The sequence below is a fragment of the Jaculus jaculus genome, chromosome 8, assembly GCF_020740685.1.
Source record: "Jaculus jaculus isolate mJacJac1 chromosome 8, mJacJac1.mat.Y.cur, whole genome shotgun sequence".
Lineage (NCBI taxonomy): Eukaryota > Metazoa > Chordata > Mammalia > Rodentia > Dipodidae > Jaculus > Jaculus jaculus.
The window spans coordinates 127,430,391-127,447,388 of NC_059109.1; the positions used below are offsets into that span (position 1 = coordinate 127,430,391).

At 50.3% G+C, this 16,998-nt stretch overlaps 1 protein-coding gene across 5 annotated transcripts in view; it reads right to left on the minus strand.

Annotated features, from left to right (window-relative positions):
• The window catches only part of Sulf2 (sulfatase 2), a 110,249-nt gene that overhangs the window by 25,007 nt on the left and 68,244 nt on the right, over positions 1-16,998 (minus strand). For all 5 annotated transcript variants that reach the window (XM_045156436.1, XM_045156434.1, XM_045156438.1 and 2 more), the window contains exons 4-6: positions 11,600-11,751; positions 7,575-7,744; positions 227-377 (exon numbers count right to left, since the gene is read on the minus strand). In XM_045156436.1, coding sequence (XP_045012371.1) covers positions 227-377; positions 7,575-7,744; positions 11,600-11,751 — 473 coding nt within the window. The remainder of the gene's footprint in view (positions 1-226; positions 378-7,574; positions 7,745-11,599; positions 11,752-16,998) is intronic.

Here is a 16,998-nt window from a genome sequence, read left to right on the forward strand (position 1 = left end):
AAATACCATACACACACACACACACACACACACACACACACTAAAGTAACACGCCACACGTGGCTTGGTTGGTTCCACGGGGCAGACACAGGGTTCTATCAGGGTGGCTCTCGGCCCTTCCCCACTTGCAGTTGCCCTTTGGGCCTCTTGAGGACAGTGGGTGCCAGTCCCCACGGCTGGGATGCCCTGCTGAGAGAGGTGCGCTGGGACAGGGGGCGGGGCCTACCGTCTCCATGGAGTCGTCCACGGACATGAGGGTCTGCAGGCGCTTGCGCTGGAGCACGTTGGTGAATTCCATGTGGATGGGCTTCATGGGCCCCGTGTAGCGCATGATCCAGTGCTTGTCCGGGTTGGGTGCGTAGTTGTAGCTTGGTGTGCTGGGGGCCAACGCACAAGCAGTCACAGTCAGGCTGGGGGCGATCAGGCTCAGCCCTTCCCACCAAAGCCCCTGGGGTCGGAGGTCATTCTCTGCTTGCTCCAGTTAGGGGCGGGGCCCTGCTAAACACCATCCCCGGTGAGCTGGAGGCATCTCCCAGAGGCAGAATGTTAAGTGACCTTGAGCTCTGAAGTTTGGGTGCAAGCCAGTCCCCACTTAACTCTTCCTGACTGTATATAGTCTCAGCTTGGCAGGAGTCTTTCTTTGAGATCATTATGGAGTTTGCTCATCAACTCTTTTTTTTTTTTGAGGTAGGGTCTCACTTTAGCCCAGGCTGACCTGGAATTCACTATGGAGTCTCAGGGTGGCCTTGAACTCACGGCAATCCTCCTACCTCTGCCTCCCGAGTGCTGGGATTAAAGGCATGCGCCACCACGCCCAGCTCTCATCAACTCTTAAAAACTTGTTTTCTCTATTTTTATTATTTGTTTGTGTGTGCGTGTGTTATCTGTATAATGCATTCCAACGTGGAGGGCAGGGGACAATCGTGGGTGTTTTCTCTTCTCTTGTCCTCTCGAGACAGGTTTTCTCTTGCCACGGCTGTTAGTGACCCTCAGGGTTCTCCTGGCTCTGCCTCACATGGCTCTAGGCAAACTGGGATCACAGATGTATGCGTGCCACTTTGCTTCTGGCTTACAGGGGTATTGAGGAATCGAACTTGGGCCAGCAGGCTTATAATCAAGAGCCTTTAACTGCTGAGTTAGCCCCTCATCAACCCTTTTGAAAAAGCAACAGGGGCTGGAGAGATGGCTTAGCGGTTAAGTGCTTGCCTGTGAAGCCTAAGGACCCCAGTTCAAGGCTTGACTCCCCAGTACCCATGTAAGACAGATGCACAAGGTGGCGCATGCATCTGGAGTTCGTTTGCAGTGGCTGGAGGCCCTGGTGCGCCCATTCTCTCTGCCTGTTGCTCTCAAATAAATTCTAAGTAAACAAATTAAAAAAAAAAAAAAGAAGCAATGAGGCTCCATAGCTGGGGAGATGGCTCAGTGGTTAAAGGCAGTTGCTCGCCAAAGCTTGCTGACTGGGGTTCGATTTCCCAGCACCCACGTCAAGCCAGGTGCACAAAGTGGCATGTGCTTCTGGAGCTCGTTTGCAATAACAAGAGGCCCTGGTATGCCCATTCTCTCTCTCCCTCTCTCTCTGCTCACAAATGAACAGCTAAATAAATAAATAATGAAAAATAAAAAGCAAAGAGGCTTCAGCCGAGAGCCTTCACGCGCCTGCGCCGTCACTTCTCTGGCAAGAGGCTGTTACTGTGGTGAAGGGGGCCGGGGGAGGACCACAGAATAGCCTTTAGCATTTGATTTTTTGATTTTTTAAAATGATTTTTTTTTTTTTTTTTGAGGTAGGGTCTCGTTCTAGCCCAGGCTGACCTGGAATTCACTATGGCCTCGAACTCACAGTGATCTTCCTACCTCTGCCTCCCTGAGTGCTGGGATTAAAGGCGTACGCCACCACGCCCGGCTTAAAATGATTTAAAATATTTTTTTACTTATTTATTTGCAAGCAGAGATAGAAGAGAGACAGAGAGAATGGGTGCACCAAGGCCTCCAGCCACTGCAAATGCACTCTAGATGTATGTACCTCTTTGTACATCTGGTTTTACGTGGGTACTGGGGGACAAGCCAGCTGTTAAGCTTCGCAGGAAAGCTCATTAACTGCTGAGCCATCATTCTAGCCCAGCACTAGATTTTTTTAAAATTTATTTTTGAGAGAGAGAGAGAGAGAGAGAGAGAGAGAGAGAGAGAGAAAGAGAGGGCAGGAGGGAGGGAGAATGGGCACACCAGGGCCTTCAGCTGCTGTGAACAAACTCGACACGTGCAACCCCTTCTGTGGATGTGTGACGTTGTACACTTGGGTCGCTGTGCGTCTGGCTACATGGGACCTGGAGATTTGAACCTGAGTTCCTATGCTTCATAGGCAAGTGCCTTAACTGCTAAGCCATCTCTCCTGCCTGCATTCAATAAAACATTATTAAAATTTATTTATTTTCAAGTAGAGACAGAGAGAGGAGAGAATGGGCATGCCAGGGCCTTTAGCCACTGCAAATGAACTCCAGATGCATGTGCCACTTTGTGCATCTGGCTTTATGTGGGTCCTGGAGAACTGAATCCTGGTTGTTAGGCTTTATAGGCAAGCACTTTAACTGCCGAAACTCTTCAGCCCAGCATTAGATTTTTGTTTGAAAACCAGCAATGGATTTTTTTGCTTTGCTTTGTTTTTTTTGAGGCAGGGGTTCACTCTAGCTCAGGCTGACCTGGAATTCACTACAGAGTCTCAGGGTGGCCTTGAACTCACAGTGACCCTTCTATCTCTGCACTCTCAAGTGCTGAGATTAAAGGCATGTGCCACCACACCCAGCCGGAAATGGATTTTAAAGCCAAATATGTTACAGTTATGTGTGCATAATCAAAACACTGAGGACAGCATCTATATACCCACATCTGGGACACACCACTTTTTTTTTTCCCCGAGGTAGGGTCTCACCTTAGCCCAGGCTGACCTGGAATTTACTATGCAGTCTCAGGTTGGCCTTGAACTCATGGCGATCCTCCTACCTCTGCCTCCCGAGTGCTGGGATTAAAGGCGTGCGTTCCCACGCCTGGCTTATACCACTTTTTTTTTTTTTTTTTGATTTGTCACAATTCTTCCAGTTGTGGTTTGATTTCCTATCTGACTGAAGAGGAAACTTACGTGTTTGAGCAGTACGGAACCTGCCCCAGGTCTCACTGCTGGTGTTCCCGGGCCCTGAGCCTTCTGCTGTGTGGCCAACAGGGATTATTAATGAGCAAACACATGGCCACCTCCACGGGGGCAGTGCCCGAGGCTCGGCGGTTATTACGACAGCCACTCCTTTCATTCTCCATGGGGGAGAAAAAGAGGGTGTTTAAGGACTAAGGAGGGGAACTTGTGTGCCAGAGCAGACCCGAGGATTGTCCTCCGGCAGCTGAGATGCACCCCTTAATCTGGGACCCCTTAATCACTGACGCTTAGGTGAAACATCACTGGAGACACACCAAGCGCTGCCAGCCTTGAAACTTTCCAGACACTTCTAGGAATGAGTCACTCCATCCCAAACGAAGAGCTCCTTCTCTCTGGGTAGGGCATGCCCCTTGCTAAGAGGCACTATTTAAAGCCTCCCTGAAGGCCAGAGGTGGTGGTGGGGGGGACACATGCCTGGAACCCCAGCCTTTGAGAGGCAGGAGGATCCTGAGTTCAAAGCCTACCTAGGTTACCGAGCAAAGCCCAGTGGGAAGAAACAAACCCACAGACGTGGCCATCCCTCCCGGTGCCCACGGGGTCTGAAAGCACTCAAGCGTCTGCTCCCTTCAGACAGAGCGGACAGTGAAGACTCAGCCTCGTCCCCCTGGTTGGAAACGACAGACAGGGCTGGAGAGATGGCTTAGCGGTTAAGTGCTTGCCTGTGAAGCCTAAGGACCCCGGTTCGAGGCTCGATTCCCCAGGACCCATGTTAGCCAGATGCACAAGGGGGCGCACACGTCTGGAATTCATTTGCAGTGGCTGGAGGGCCTGGCACGCCCATTCTCCCCATTCTCTCTCTCTGCCTCTTTCTCTTTCTGCCGGTTGCTCTCAAATAAGTAAATAAAAAGAAAGAAAATGACGGATTGAAGTCGGGTGTGGTGGCGCATGCCTTTAATCCCAGCACGTGGGAGGCAGAGGTAGGAGGATTGCCATGAGTTCAAGGCCACCCTGAGACTCCATAGTGAATTCCAGGTCAGCCTGAGTTAGAGTGAGACCCTACCTCGAAAAACCAAAAAAAAAAAAAAAAAAACAAAACACCACAAAAAAAAAAAAAAAACACAAAAAACCCCCCACGACAGACAGGCTCCTTGCTATGGAGGGTCAAATGCCAGTGGGCTGAGCGAACAAAGGGAGGGTGGGTCTCCTCATCAGAGTGGCCCGCGCTCTCCCTGGCACTTGCCCCCTGGGGACTCCAGCACCGTGTCACATGTCCGAAGGGCCTAGAAATCGCGTCGCTGCAGCTCCCGGCAGTCTGATGGATTGGGAGTCTGCGGCTACGTGCAGTGGAAGAAACCAGGGCCTTGAGGTGCCCCTGGCCCTTGCCGGCTGAGCCGCAGCCACCTGCCGCGAAATCCTTCCCAGCCCACGCTTCCTTTGATTATGAAAAATGCTCTGTCCCTTGCGGCAGGCTCAGGGCCTGACCCACGTGTAGAACATTCCGGGGAACAAAGCCGCCTCCCTCCAGTTGCTGGAGTGGTGGCAGAGTCACTTCTCATTCTGCAGTGTGGGGAAGTGGCTCCCTCGGACCCAGGCCCTGACGCCGGGGAGCTCTGGTTGTCCCTGACTCCTGGTGGACTTGTCTGTCCTGTAGCATCCGTCCCGGAGGGTAATGCAGGTGGCCATTAATAGCCGCTCAGTGGCTCCTACAACCCCTTCTCTGAGAGGTCGTTCTGGGAGGATGTGTGGGGTCAGAAGCTGCAGACAGAGGGGCCCCATGAGGCCCGCGCAGGTGGCCTGGTCATCTGCCCCAGGGAGGCGTCAGGGTTCCATGTGACCCTGGCTGCCTGTCAATTCAAAATGCGAAGTTTTTACTCCTCAAATACCTTGGGGGACATCCGGCTGTCCCGAAAGAGATTTGGACACCCCCTTCCTTACTGATAGGGGATGCACACAGGTCACTGTGGCCTCATGACCTTGGCCGGCATGGCCCCTCGTGATATCAGCCTGTCACTGGCCACCGCAGATCGTCAGCACAGCCCCTGTCCCCACAGGCCTGGAAGGCAAGACCCCGAGTCCACACTCAGATGCCACGTGTTGGGGGCCGCGCTGAGGGCTGACGGGCATGTGTCTGTGTGCGTGTATGTGCCTGTCTGTGTTTGAATGCCTGTGCGTGTCTTTTGTTATGTGACCGTTTATCAGTCTTTGTGTGAGTCTGTTTCTTTTCATGTCTGTGCGTGTGTCTCCATGTTCCCGTATGTGTGTACCTGTGTGCATGGGTCCGTGATACAGCTGTCTCTGTGTGTGGATCAGCCTGGCTGCGTCTCCATGTTCCTGTGCATTTGAACTTACGTGTCTGTGTGCCTGCATCTGTGTGTACACACACATCGCATGTGTGTGCCACGGGGGACCAGGTGTGGCCCTGGGGTAATGGGAGAGGAGCGGCTGGACACAGTTTGCGACAGTCCCACTGTTCAAGGAGAAGCACGGACAACTTGCTGGGGACAGACATCTGCCCCAGGTGACAAGTCCATGCAGAGCTCTGTTCTCTCTTTATCCCTTGGCAACTGTCCCAATCAGTCAGCTCCCGCCCAGCTGCAGAACTAAGTCTCTCTTTCTGGGCTTTACTTTGGAAATGACTATTGTCCAGAGACAAGGGAGCAAGCCTTCCGAAGCCCCACTAAAAAGGTGCAGAGGACCCTGCGGGCAAGACATAACAGTGCCATTCGTTCTCACTTTCTGGACCTTTCACTTTGAAGGCAATACCAAGGCAGGCAACTTCATCACCATCCCTGGCAGCTGGGAGCCAGGATGGGGTGCAGTTGGTCTCACACTCTTAGTGAGGCATGGAGGAGCAGGGTGTCGGGGAGCCAGCCAGCCAGACGCATGCCCGTGGAGGCCATGCTGCTGGCTCTGGGGTGGGGGTGGCCTGGCGGCCCTGAAAACAGTTCATCGCCTTCTGCCAAGTCCTCCCCGAAGAGCAGGGATCAGAAGGTTAACACAGCCGCCGCTGTCTCTCCGAGGGCTTCATGCTGTCACAGAGTAATTACAGCCAGGAGCTCGGGGACGGAAATGTATTCTGGCCTTAATGAAAATTAAACGCCCTGAATATTCAGGCAGAGTCTAAATTGCCCTGTCCCTGTCACCTTGGAGTGTCACAGCAAGGATGGCTGAGTGTCATAGGTGCTCTGAGGCAGAGAAAAGCCAGAGTTCTCTGCAGAAAGAGATACCAGTCAGATAGAGGAGGAGGATAAAGGGGTGGGTAGAAGCACCAGAGGGGGCTGGATTTGAGTCCTGGCTCCTTTACTTAGCAGCTGGATGACCTAAGGTACCTGTTACTTGTCTGTGCCTCACTTTCCTCATCTGTAACATGGGAACACTAAGCGTGATAGCTTTGACTATGGTCCCTTTGATTTTTATTTTTTGGTATTTCGGGGTGGGTTCTTGCTCTAGCCCAGGCTGACCTGGAATTCACTCTGTAGTCTCAGGGTGGCCTCGAACTCACGGCGATCCTCCTACCTCTGCCTCCCGAGTATGGGGATTAAAGGCGTGCGCCACCACGCCGGGCTATGACTATGGTCCTTTAGTGCTCCCTTCTCCTTGGTCTTCAAGCCCCTATGCGGGCTGTTCAAAGTGACCAACAGGACAGCACAGTGGTGTGTGTCCCCTCCGAGGTCAGGTGAGGAAAGGAGGCAGCTCCCATCTAGGTCTCTCTGCCCCTGATTGTGCTCCCTATGGAGAGCCAGACAGCCTCAGGTAACCACCTCCATCTACCACCCTGCACTGAATGAAAAGGAGGAGGGAAGGCAGGAAGGAGAGAGAGAGAGAGAGAGAGATGCTTTCATCTCTGCTTCCTGACCGTGCATATGGAGTGACCAGCTGCCTCATGCTCCAGCCACCAAACCTTCCCTGTCGTGATGGACAGCGGCCTCAAACTGTGAGCCCAAACAAACCCTTCCTTAAGTTGCTTTTGCAGGTATTTTGTCACAGCAACAAGAAGAGTAACTAATACAGACCCCTTCTGAGAAGAATGGGTTTAGATGTGGGAAATAAATACACCGGGTCACAAACGGTACCCAACTAACGCGTAAGTCTCGTGTGGGAGGATGTGGACCTCCGTCTAAGAACTGTCTTCTGCTGTGGCCTGGGCCTGGCTTGTTGGGTCTGCATCACAGAGCCACCACTACCAAGCATGCTCCTGGGATCTTCATGGTTTTGAGACAGGGTCTCGTACAGTCCAGGTTGGTCTATACAGTGGAGGCTGGCCTTGAACTCTGCCTCCCAAGCCCTGGGATTACTGCTCTTGGGTTCTTTACCCCAGAGGCCCAGAGAGACGGCACAGCTCTATCAATGACGATCCCTGTCATCCGTCACTGAGCCCTGATCCCCCCTGCCCTGTCTGAACCCACAGTTCTGCCAAGCGGAGGCTGAGGCTTACATGTGCTGGGATGCGTTGGGGAAGAGTCGGGAGTACTGGGGAGCCGAGTCCTCGGGGCCGTGGGGGGCCGCGTGGCTGATGACCATGAGCACCGGCCGGTGCGGGTACATCTTCTTGGATGTTCGGAAGAAGCTCACGCTGTCATTGGTGATGAGGTCCGTGAGGTAATCCTGGGAGTGGGAGAGAAAGGAGAGCAGTGAGGTGTGGATTTGGACTGGGTGCCAGGCTTTGGGGACCTAGCCATTACCTGTAGTCATGGAACGGATGGTCCAGGGTGACGGACAACAAGTAAGCCACTGTAACACACAGGACGATGCTCAGTGGGGAGGAAAACAGCAGAGACGGGGTCAGGGAGCACAGCGGAGGGAATGCAGCTTGTCATTCCTCCATGACTGTCACAAAAGAATGATGGCCGACATGACTGAGTACTTACGGGCCTGCCAAGAATGGCTCTGTTTACTTCTATCGGCTCATTTAATTCTTTTTTTTTGGTTTTCTGAAGTAGGGTTTCACTGTATCCCAGGCTAACCTGGAATTCACTCTGTAGTCTCAGGGTGGCCTCAAACTCACAGCAATCCTCCTACCTCTGCCTCCCGAGTGCTGGGATTAAAAGCATGCGCCACCATGCCCGGCTCATTTAATTCTTACATAATCATACAGCTCAGTGGTTAAAGGCACTTGCTTGCAAAGCCTGACAACCTGGGTTCACCTCCCCAGTTTCCACATAAAGCCAGATGCACAAAGTGGCCCATGCATCTGGAGAGGCAGCATGCCCATTCTATTTTTTTTTTCTCTCTCTCTCCTCATTGCAAATATATATATATATATTTATTATATATTATATATTACATATATTATATATATAAATATATATATTATATATATAAATATATATATAATATATATATATATAATATATATATATATATATATATATATATATATATATATATATATATATATGTTTTTTTTTGCGGTAGGGTCTCACTCTAGCCCAGGCTCACCTAGAATTCACTATGTAGTCTCAGGGTGGCCTTGAACTCACAATGATCCTCCTGCATCTGACTCCCAAGTGCTGGGATTAAAGGTGTGCACCACCATGCCTGGCTTATGTATGCATATACATATACATATTCATTATATACATATCTGTAGTTATAGTTTGTTCATTTTTTTTTTTCTGAGCTAGGGTCTTACTCTAGCTCAGGCTGATCTGGAATTCACTATGTAGTCTCAGGGTGGCCTTGAACTCACGGTGATCCACCTGCCTCTGCCTCTGCCTCTGCCTCCCGAGTGCTGGGATTAAAGGCGTGTGCCACCACACCTGGCTGTTTTTTTTTTTTTTTTTTAAGTAGGCATGATAATAATCTTTGTTTTTCAGAACAAGAAATTGAAGCCAAGAGAAGTGAATTGTTTAATGTCACACCGCTGATAAATGTTGGAGCCAGGTTTCCAAAAGCTGGAGCTGGGAACATTGTTTATTTGGGAAAGTCCTGAGTTGAGATGTGAGTGACAGCAAGGACGAGGAGCTTGGGCAGATCTGTGTCAGTGCATTTTAGCCTCTGCTGCCTGCTGGAATCTTCTAGGAGCTTCACGCATGTCTGAAGCCCTCCCACCACAGACTCTGCTACAGTTGGCCTGTGGTTCAGCTCCAGTGTCAGACTCTCTAAAAGCTCCCAAGTGTGTGAAAGCCCTAAAAGAGCCCCATCCTGGGCCTGCAGCCAGCATGAGACTCACTCATGTAGAGACCGGGACCAGCAGGTGCAAGGCTTGGGCTGTGTGCCACAGGGACAGCAGAGTGGTGAGTAGGTCAAACAGCTGTGGGAAACATGCAGAGGGGATACCAGAAACAGCAGTGCCTCTAGGAGATCAAGGAGCCAGCTGACAGCCTGGGCAAGACAGGGGAAGAGTTGGAAAAAAAAAAAAAATGAAGTGGCTGAAAGTAGGAGCCTTAAAAGCTCAGCTGAGAAGTTGATATTTGCATAAACTCCTTCCCCACCCGTCACCCCCCAGTTTTTTTGAGATAGAGTCTTGCTGTAGCCCAGGCTGACCTGGAATTCACTGTGTAGTCTCAGGGTGGCCTTGAAACCAACACAGCCCTTCTACCTCTGCCTCTTGAGTGCTGGGATTAAAGGCATTTGCCACCATGCTTGGCTTAAATTCTTTTAAAAAATATTTATTTATTTGCAATCAGAGAGAGAGAGAGAGAAAGAGAGAGGGTGTGCATGAGAGAATGGATGAATGGGTATACTGGGGCCTCTTGCCACTGCAAACATACTCCAGATGATGTAAACAGTTGTCCAAGATACACTGTGAGTGACAGTCAAACCCAGGAAGATTTATATAGGGCCAGGGATAGAACCCACTCACAAAGCCATCTTTCCTGTGTGATTTTGCAACTGCATGTCTCTTTGGCTGAGTGAACACTGTTGATTGCTTTAGACGGATCTCTGTATTACCCATGGCCTGGAACTTGTGATCCAACTGCATCAGCCTCCTGAGTGTTGGGATTTCAGGTATGCATTGTTATACCCAGCACTAGCAAACATTTTTTTTTTTAACATTTTGTTTTTTAAAAAATATTATTTATTTATGGGGGAGAGAGAAAGAATGGGCATACCAGGGCCTTCAGCCACTGAAAATGAAATTGAGACACACGTGCCACCTTGTGCAGCTAACTATGTGAGTTCTGGGCAATAAAACATGGATCCTTAGGCTTTGCAGGCAAGCACCTTAACTGCTAAGCCATCTCTCTGGCATGGCAAATATATATATTTTTAAATTTTTATTTATTTATTTGACAGAGAAAGAGGGAGGGAGAGTGAGAGAATAGGTGTGCCAGGGCCTCCAGCCACTGCAAACGAACTCCAGATGGGTACGCCCCCTTGTGCATCTGACTGATGTGGGTCCTGGGGAATTGAACCTGGGTCCTTTGGCTTTGCAGAAAAATGTCTTAGCCACTAAGCAATCCCTCCAGTCAACACTTTAAATAAAGCTCTCATTAGCCTCCACCCCAGGAGAGGAAAGGCGATACAATGGGATTTTATAGTACCAAGAAAGAACTATAAGATCATCATGGCTGAAACCTGGGCCCAGTTGTACCACGGCCAAGTAGGTTCTAGACTGTTCTTAGCTACTCCAGCTGTGGTCACCCTGAAGTGGAAGTATTCAAATTCTTTATTTTTTTTAGCTTTCTCTTTTTAAATATATTTTTTCATCTATTTCAGAGACAAGAGAGAGAGAGAGAGAGAGAGAGAGAGAGAGAGAAAGAGAGAGAGAGGGAGGAAATGGGCATGCCAGGGCCTCTCACGACTGCAAACAAACTCCTGTCACATGTGCAACCTTGTGCATCTGAATCACGTGGGTCCTGGGGAATTGAACCTGGGTCCTTTGGCTTTGTAGGCAAGCACCATACCTGCTAAGCCATCTCTCCAGCCCTCAAAATTTTAATCATAGTCTAAAAACTGGGTAAAAAAGTGCATGGTAGAAGTAACAAGAAGTAACTGCGTGGATGGATCCCTGCGTGACGCTAAGCAGAGGAGCCCCGTGAGTAACTCTCTAATACGAAGTGTTCTGGGGACCGCCACCCTGTGGGAAAGTGTGTGGTAGAGGCAGGTGCATGAGGCCTCAGAGGAAGGTTGACACCCTGCTTACTGGTCTACCTGGGTCTGTTTACACATTCTTTTTTTTTGGTTTTTCATAGCCCAGGCTAACCTGGAATCTGCTATGTAGTCTCGGGCTGGCCTTGAACTCACAGCGATGCTCCTCCCTCAGTCACCCTGAGTGCCGGGATTAAAGTCATGTACCACCACGCCCAGCTTTGGTTACCCGCTCTAATCAGTGTGGCAATCCAGGGTACTGTCCACCCTCTCTTTCCATAAGAAAATCCTGCTCCGGCAGATGTCACAGCCCAACTCTGGGCACCAGGGACCCCGGCCTCTTTGAGATGGAAACCTGAGAGCGGAGGACGGAGGCGACGACGGCTCGAGGTCGCCTGGAGTCCCCTGAGCTGGGCCCGCACTTACCCTGGAGTAGTCGGAGCCGTGCTTCTCCTTGACCCCGTTGCGGCACAGCGTGTAGTTATAAAAGCGGGAGTTCTTCAGAAGCCCGACCCACTCCTTCCAGCCCGGTGGCACGTACGAGCCGTTGTACTCATTGAGGTATTTCCCAAAGAAAGCTGGAGGGGACAAGGGACAGAGGAGTGTAAGTAAACAGATGACAGGGCTGGAGGGATTGCTTAGTGGTTAAGGCGTTGGCCTGCAAAGCCAAAGGACCCAGGTTCGATTCCCCAGGACCCATGTTAGCCAGATGCACAAGGGGGCATCTGGAGTTGTTCCTTTGCAGTGGCTAGAGGCCCTGGTGCGCTCATTCTCTCTCTCCCTCCCTCTTTCTCTGGCAAACAAATAAATAAATAAGAATAAAATGTTAAAAAAAAGAAAGACACAGTGCTTCCCCCTTTAAAAAAAAAAAGAAAACAGATGACAAATGTCTCTTGCTGGTTTTTTTTTTTTGTTGTTTGTTTGTTTGTTTTGAGGTAGGGTCTCACTCTAGCTCAGTCTGACCTGGAATTCACCCTGTAGTCTCAGGCTGGCCTCGAACTCACAGCGATCCTCCTGCCTCTGCCTCCTGAGTGCTGGGGTTACAGGTGAGAGCCAGCACGCCCCGTTTGAACTTGTCAGTGAGTTCAGTCAACGGCACAGTTACGGATTCTGGTCTGGAGGCTGTACGCACAGTGCCTGTAACACCTTCGCTCTGGCTGTCGGTTGGTGAGGAGAGAGAGTAACTTTTCCCCATTCAAGCTCACGGGTGCTCTGGGCTATTCGTATTCCACAGCTCATAGGAAGCACTGGAAACCTCTTTGGCAGTGTCTACTGAGCTGAAACACATGAGCCCTGACCCAGTGATTTGAGTCTTGGGTATTTTCCCAACAGCAAATCACACATTAGAAATGCTCACTTGTGGCACATTCATAACAGCAAATAAGTAGAAACAAATTAACAATGCTCGTCAACAAATAGAAGAGTAAAAGAAATCCTTTTTTTTTTTTTTTTTTTTTTTTTTTTGTGGTTTTTCAAGGTAGGGTCTCACTCTAGCCCAGGCTGGCCTGGAATTCACTATGGAGTCTCAGGGTGGCCTCAAACTCACGGCAATCCTCCTACCTCCGCCTCCCAAGTGCTGGGATTAAAGGCGTGCGCCACCACGCTTGGCTTTAAAAGAAATTCTTGAATATTTGTATCACGTAAAACTACAGACCTAAGGAGAAAGACCTTGTGCTACATTCAAGAACACAGAGGCATCTCAGCAACTTAATAATGGTGAGAGAAAGGCACCAGACAGAAACGTGCTATGGGGCTTGAAGAGATGGCTTAGCAGTTAAGGTGCTTGCCTGTAAAGTCTAAGGACACAGGTCCAATTCCCCAGGACCCATGCAAGCCATATGCACATGGTGGTATGTGCATCTGGAATTCATTTGCAGTGGCTAGAGGCCCTGGCGCGTACATATAAACGCTTTCTCTTTCATAAATAAATAAATAATATACTAGTAAAAAGAAGAAACACATGCTGTAAGATCTGGTTTATATGAAACTCCAAGATCAGGCAAAAGGAATCTAGAGTGTTAGAAATGAAGGCAGTGTGGGCTGGAGAGATGGCTTAGCGGTTAAGCGCTTGCCTGTGAAGCCTAAGGACCCCGGTTCGAGGCTCGGTTCCCCAGGTCCCACGTTAGCCAGATGCACAAGGGGGCGCATGCGTCTGGAGTTCGTTTGCAGAGGCTGGAGGCCCTGGCGTGCCCATTCTCTCTCTCTCCCTCTATCTGTCTTTCTCCCTGTGTCTGTCGCTCTCAAATAAATAAATAAAAAATGAACAAAAAAAATATTAAAAAAAAAAAAAAAAAAAGAAATGAAGGCAGTGGCTGCTGTGGAGGCCGGGGAGGAGGCCGAGCAGCCTCAGGCTCTTAGCGTGTGGTTTTGTTTCCCTTCTGGCTGGGACATTCATACGGACCCGTGGATGGCACCTCACTGAGCTGGCCATCTGGGCGCCATGTGCTTTCTCACATCTGTGCTCTGTGTATTTAAAAACAAACCAGGAATGGAGAGATGGCTCAGTGGCTAAAGGCGCTTGTTTGCAAAACCTGACAGCCCTGGTTCAACTCCCCAGTACCCATGTGAAGCCAGATGCACAAAGTGGTGCATTGCACCCGGAGTTCGCTTGTGGTGGCAGGGGACCCTGGTGCGCCCATACCACTCCTTCCTATTTCTCTCTCACTCACATGAATATACGTATATAAACCCAAACCAACCAACTCCTATGTCACAGAGGAGGCAACTCTAAAACTTCTCTGTGATACGGAAACAGACAAGCTCTCCTTGGTGATCTTTTGATTCATTTTATTTGTTACCCAATGGGCAGGAACCCTTTCTTCCCTTTCTTCTTCTTCCTCCCTCTCCCCCGCCCCCTGGCAATGAACCCTCCCCTAATGCACAGGGTGGCGCTCTCACCACAGAGAACCATCCAGAACAAAACGTCGGTGGTGCTTACGTAAAGACAAATTGTACTTTATTATTATTATATTATTTTGGTTTTTCAAGGTAGGATCTCGCTCTAGTCCAGGTTGACCTGGAATTCAATCTGTAGTCTCAGGGTGGCCTCGAACTCACAGCGATCCTCCTACGCACCTATGCTCCCCGAGTGCTTGGATTAAAGGTGTGAGCCACCACGCCCGGCCAACACTGATCTTATTTAAAAACTTCATTTATCACTTGGCTCTGTAGTGGCTCTTGGCTCTTCAGAACCATACTGTGAGAGCTGAAAAGGCCCCTGGAGACGAAGCCTGGCTCAGGGAAACCTCGGTGACCTCTCTCCGCGCTGTCTTCCACACACAGGCAGCTCTGCTCCCACACTCCCGCCTCTTCCCTGTCCCCCCCAGCTCTGCAGGGAAGTGTGACACACCGTGAGGGCAGCTGTGTAAAGGACAGGCGGCACTTCAGGCTTCACAGATCAGACGGCCTCTGCGGCAGGCCCCCTGGTAGAAGTCAGGCAAATGGGCCTGGAGAGACGGCTCAGCGGTTAAAGGCACTTGCTTGCAAAGCCTGATGGCCCGGGTTTGATTCCCAGTACCCACGTAAAGCCAGATGCACAAGGTGGCACATGCAGCAGGTGTTTGTTTGCAGTGGCAGGAGGCCCTGGCGCACCATGCTCTCTGTCTGCCCCTTTCTTTGTATGTCTCTCTCTATCAAATAAATAAATAAACAAACAAACATTAAAAAAACAAAACAAAACCAAGGCTCTATTTCTATAAAACTTTCTTTTTACAAAACCATATGGAGGGGAGGGAAAAATCGTAAGAGCCACAGAGTGGGTAGGAATACCCTTCAGGCTTCAGCATGGTCCCTCCAGTACCTCACAGGGACTGACAGAGGCCTTTATGACCCCACAGTGAATCCCATAACCCCACTGAGGAGGACCCCCAGGGTAATCTGAGCAGGCGAGGGGATAAGAGTATAACCTGATCTCTTTCTCTCTCTCTCTCTCTCTCACACACACACACACACATATAATTTAAATATGTATATTTAAATTTTTAGTAAATTATGTTAATTATATATATTTAATATAATTATGTTATATTGAACTTAAATAAAAAACAGGTGGAGGACTGGATGTAGACCCTTGGGCCAAAGTTTTCTGATCCTTAGCATAGATGACTGGTGAGTTTAGAGGGTCAGCTGGGCACACAGAGCCCAGCTGTTTCTCGGTTTTTCTTTAGGAGGGAGCTGATGGCAGGGGCACCATTTTAAGGAGGCTTGCCATCTCTGGGGCAGGGCTGGAGGTAGGGGAGGGACCATGCCTGCTGCTGCTGGAATAGGGAGGTTGGCCAGTGTGGTGGCTTGAGTTAGGTGTCCCTCATAAGCTCGTGTGTTTTGAATGTTTGGTCCCCAGCTGGTGGCAATTTGGGAACTGGAGCCTTGGAGGAGGTGTGTTGTTGGGGGGCTGGCTTATGGGTGTTACAGCCAGCTCCCCCTTGCCAGAGCTCAGCTCTCTCTCCTGCTGCTGTTGTCCACCTGCTGTGGCAGAGGTGACGTCCAGCCTCTGCTCATGCCATGCTGTTCCCTGCCACCACGGAGCTTCCTCTTGAGACTGTAAGCCAAAGGAAACAACTTCCCTCCCATCAGCAACACCAGGGTAAGTGTAACAGCTAGGAAGCCCAGATGCCCTCGGAAGCTGCACCCCCTCCTCTTTACCAGCTCTGGGTTGGTCCCCATCTACCCATCCTTGGTTGGTGCAGAACTTGAACAAGGAAGAGGGTGCAGTGGGACCAGCCCCTTGAGAGCCCCAAGGCTGTCGGTTCCTGGCAAACTGTACTGGCGGATATGGAACGGTTTCCCTCGAAAGTAAAAGAAGTCCAGAGAGTAAAAGAAAACAGTTTAGGGGGCTTCCTCACATTCTGGAGCCCCCTCTGGCCATCGCTTGGGCAAGAACTCTGCGTTCCTTACTACTCTCAAGTTCTGGGTTTTTCCATGTTGGGAACTCCTGTTCTCCTGCACAGGAGTGTTTCTAAGCTCTGGGTGTGTGGGTGGGTCTGTGAGGTCCTTCCCTGCCTTTGGAAGCCACCCCGCACGCTGTTTCTCTGTATCATGGGCGTCAGTGCCCGGCACCTCTCCCTTCTCACCTCCTGCTTCTCTCCAGCCCCAAACCCATATAAAAATGCACAGAGCCCTTAGCATCCAGGCTCCCCCCTCGACCCTAACATACAGGGCTTCTTCCATCAGAGGCTTTTAGTGCCAAATTAGATTCTGCACTCATTTGATTAGATTTCCCCAGGGCCATTTTTGAAATGGTTATTCTGGCAGCAGTTGAGGTGGGAGAAGCAAATTAGCGTGGGCTTGGGGCTGGGAGCTAGAGCCAAGAGAAGAAGCTGGGAGGAAGACCAAAATGAGAGGCGCAGCCTGAATCCTGGCTGGAAGTGGGAAGTTTGGACTCGCAGAGCTGTGGCGGCAGGAAGAAGGAACAGGCGGCTGGTGAGGAGGCAGTACCAATTGGCAAAAGAAGAACAGGCCTATGCCAGGCCAGAAAAGGCCATTGACAATATACTGACTGATGGCTGTACCCAGGAAGCAGGATTGGCATCCTCTGAATGGGTGGGCCCTGGGTGCGAATATTACATCTACCATGTAGACCTATTTTGCCTGCCAGGTGCTTACTGTGGTCCTTTGGGTTCAATCACTTTACTGCTTAAGCACATAGGGCTGATGTTTATCCAAAATTCAGCCCACTCCGTGGTTCAGCTGTCACCATGACAGGTTACACAAAGGATGGACCGTGTGGCCGGCCATCAGGATCAAGGTTCAAACATGTCCCCTTGCTGCACAGTCTGTGGGTGACAGATTGCTGCGCTCGTCTTTCTGTCCCCCCATGCACAGAGAAG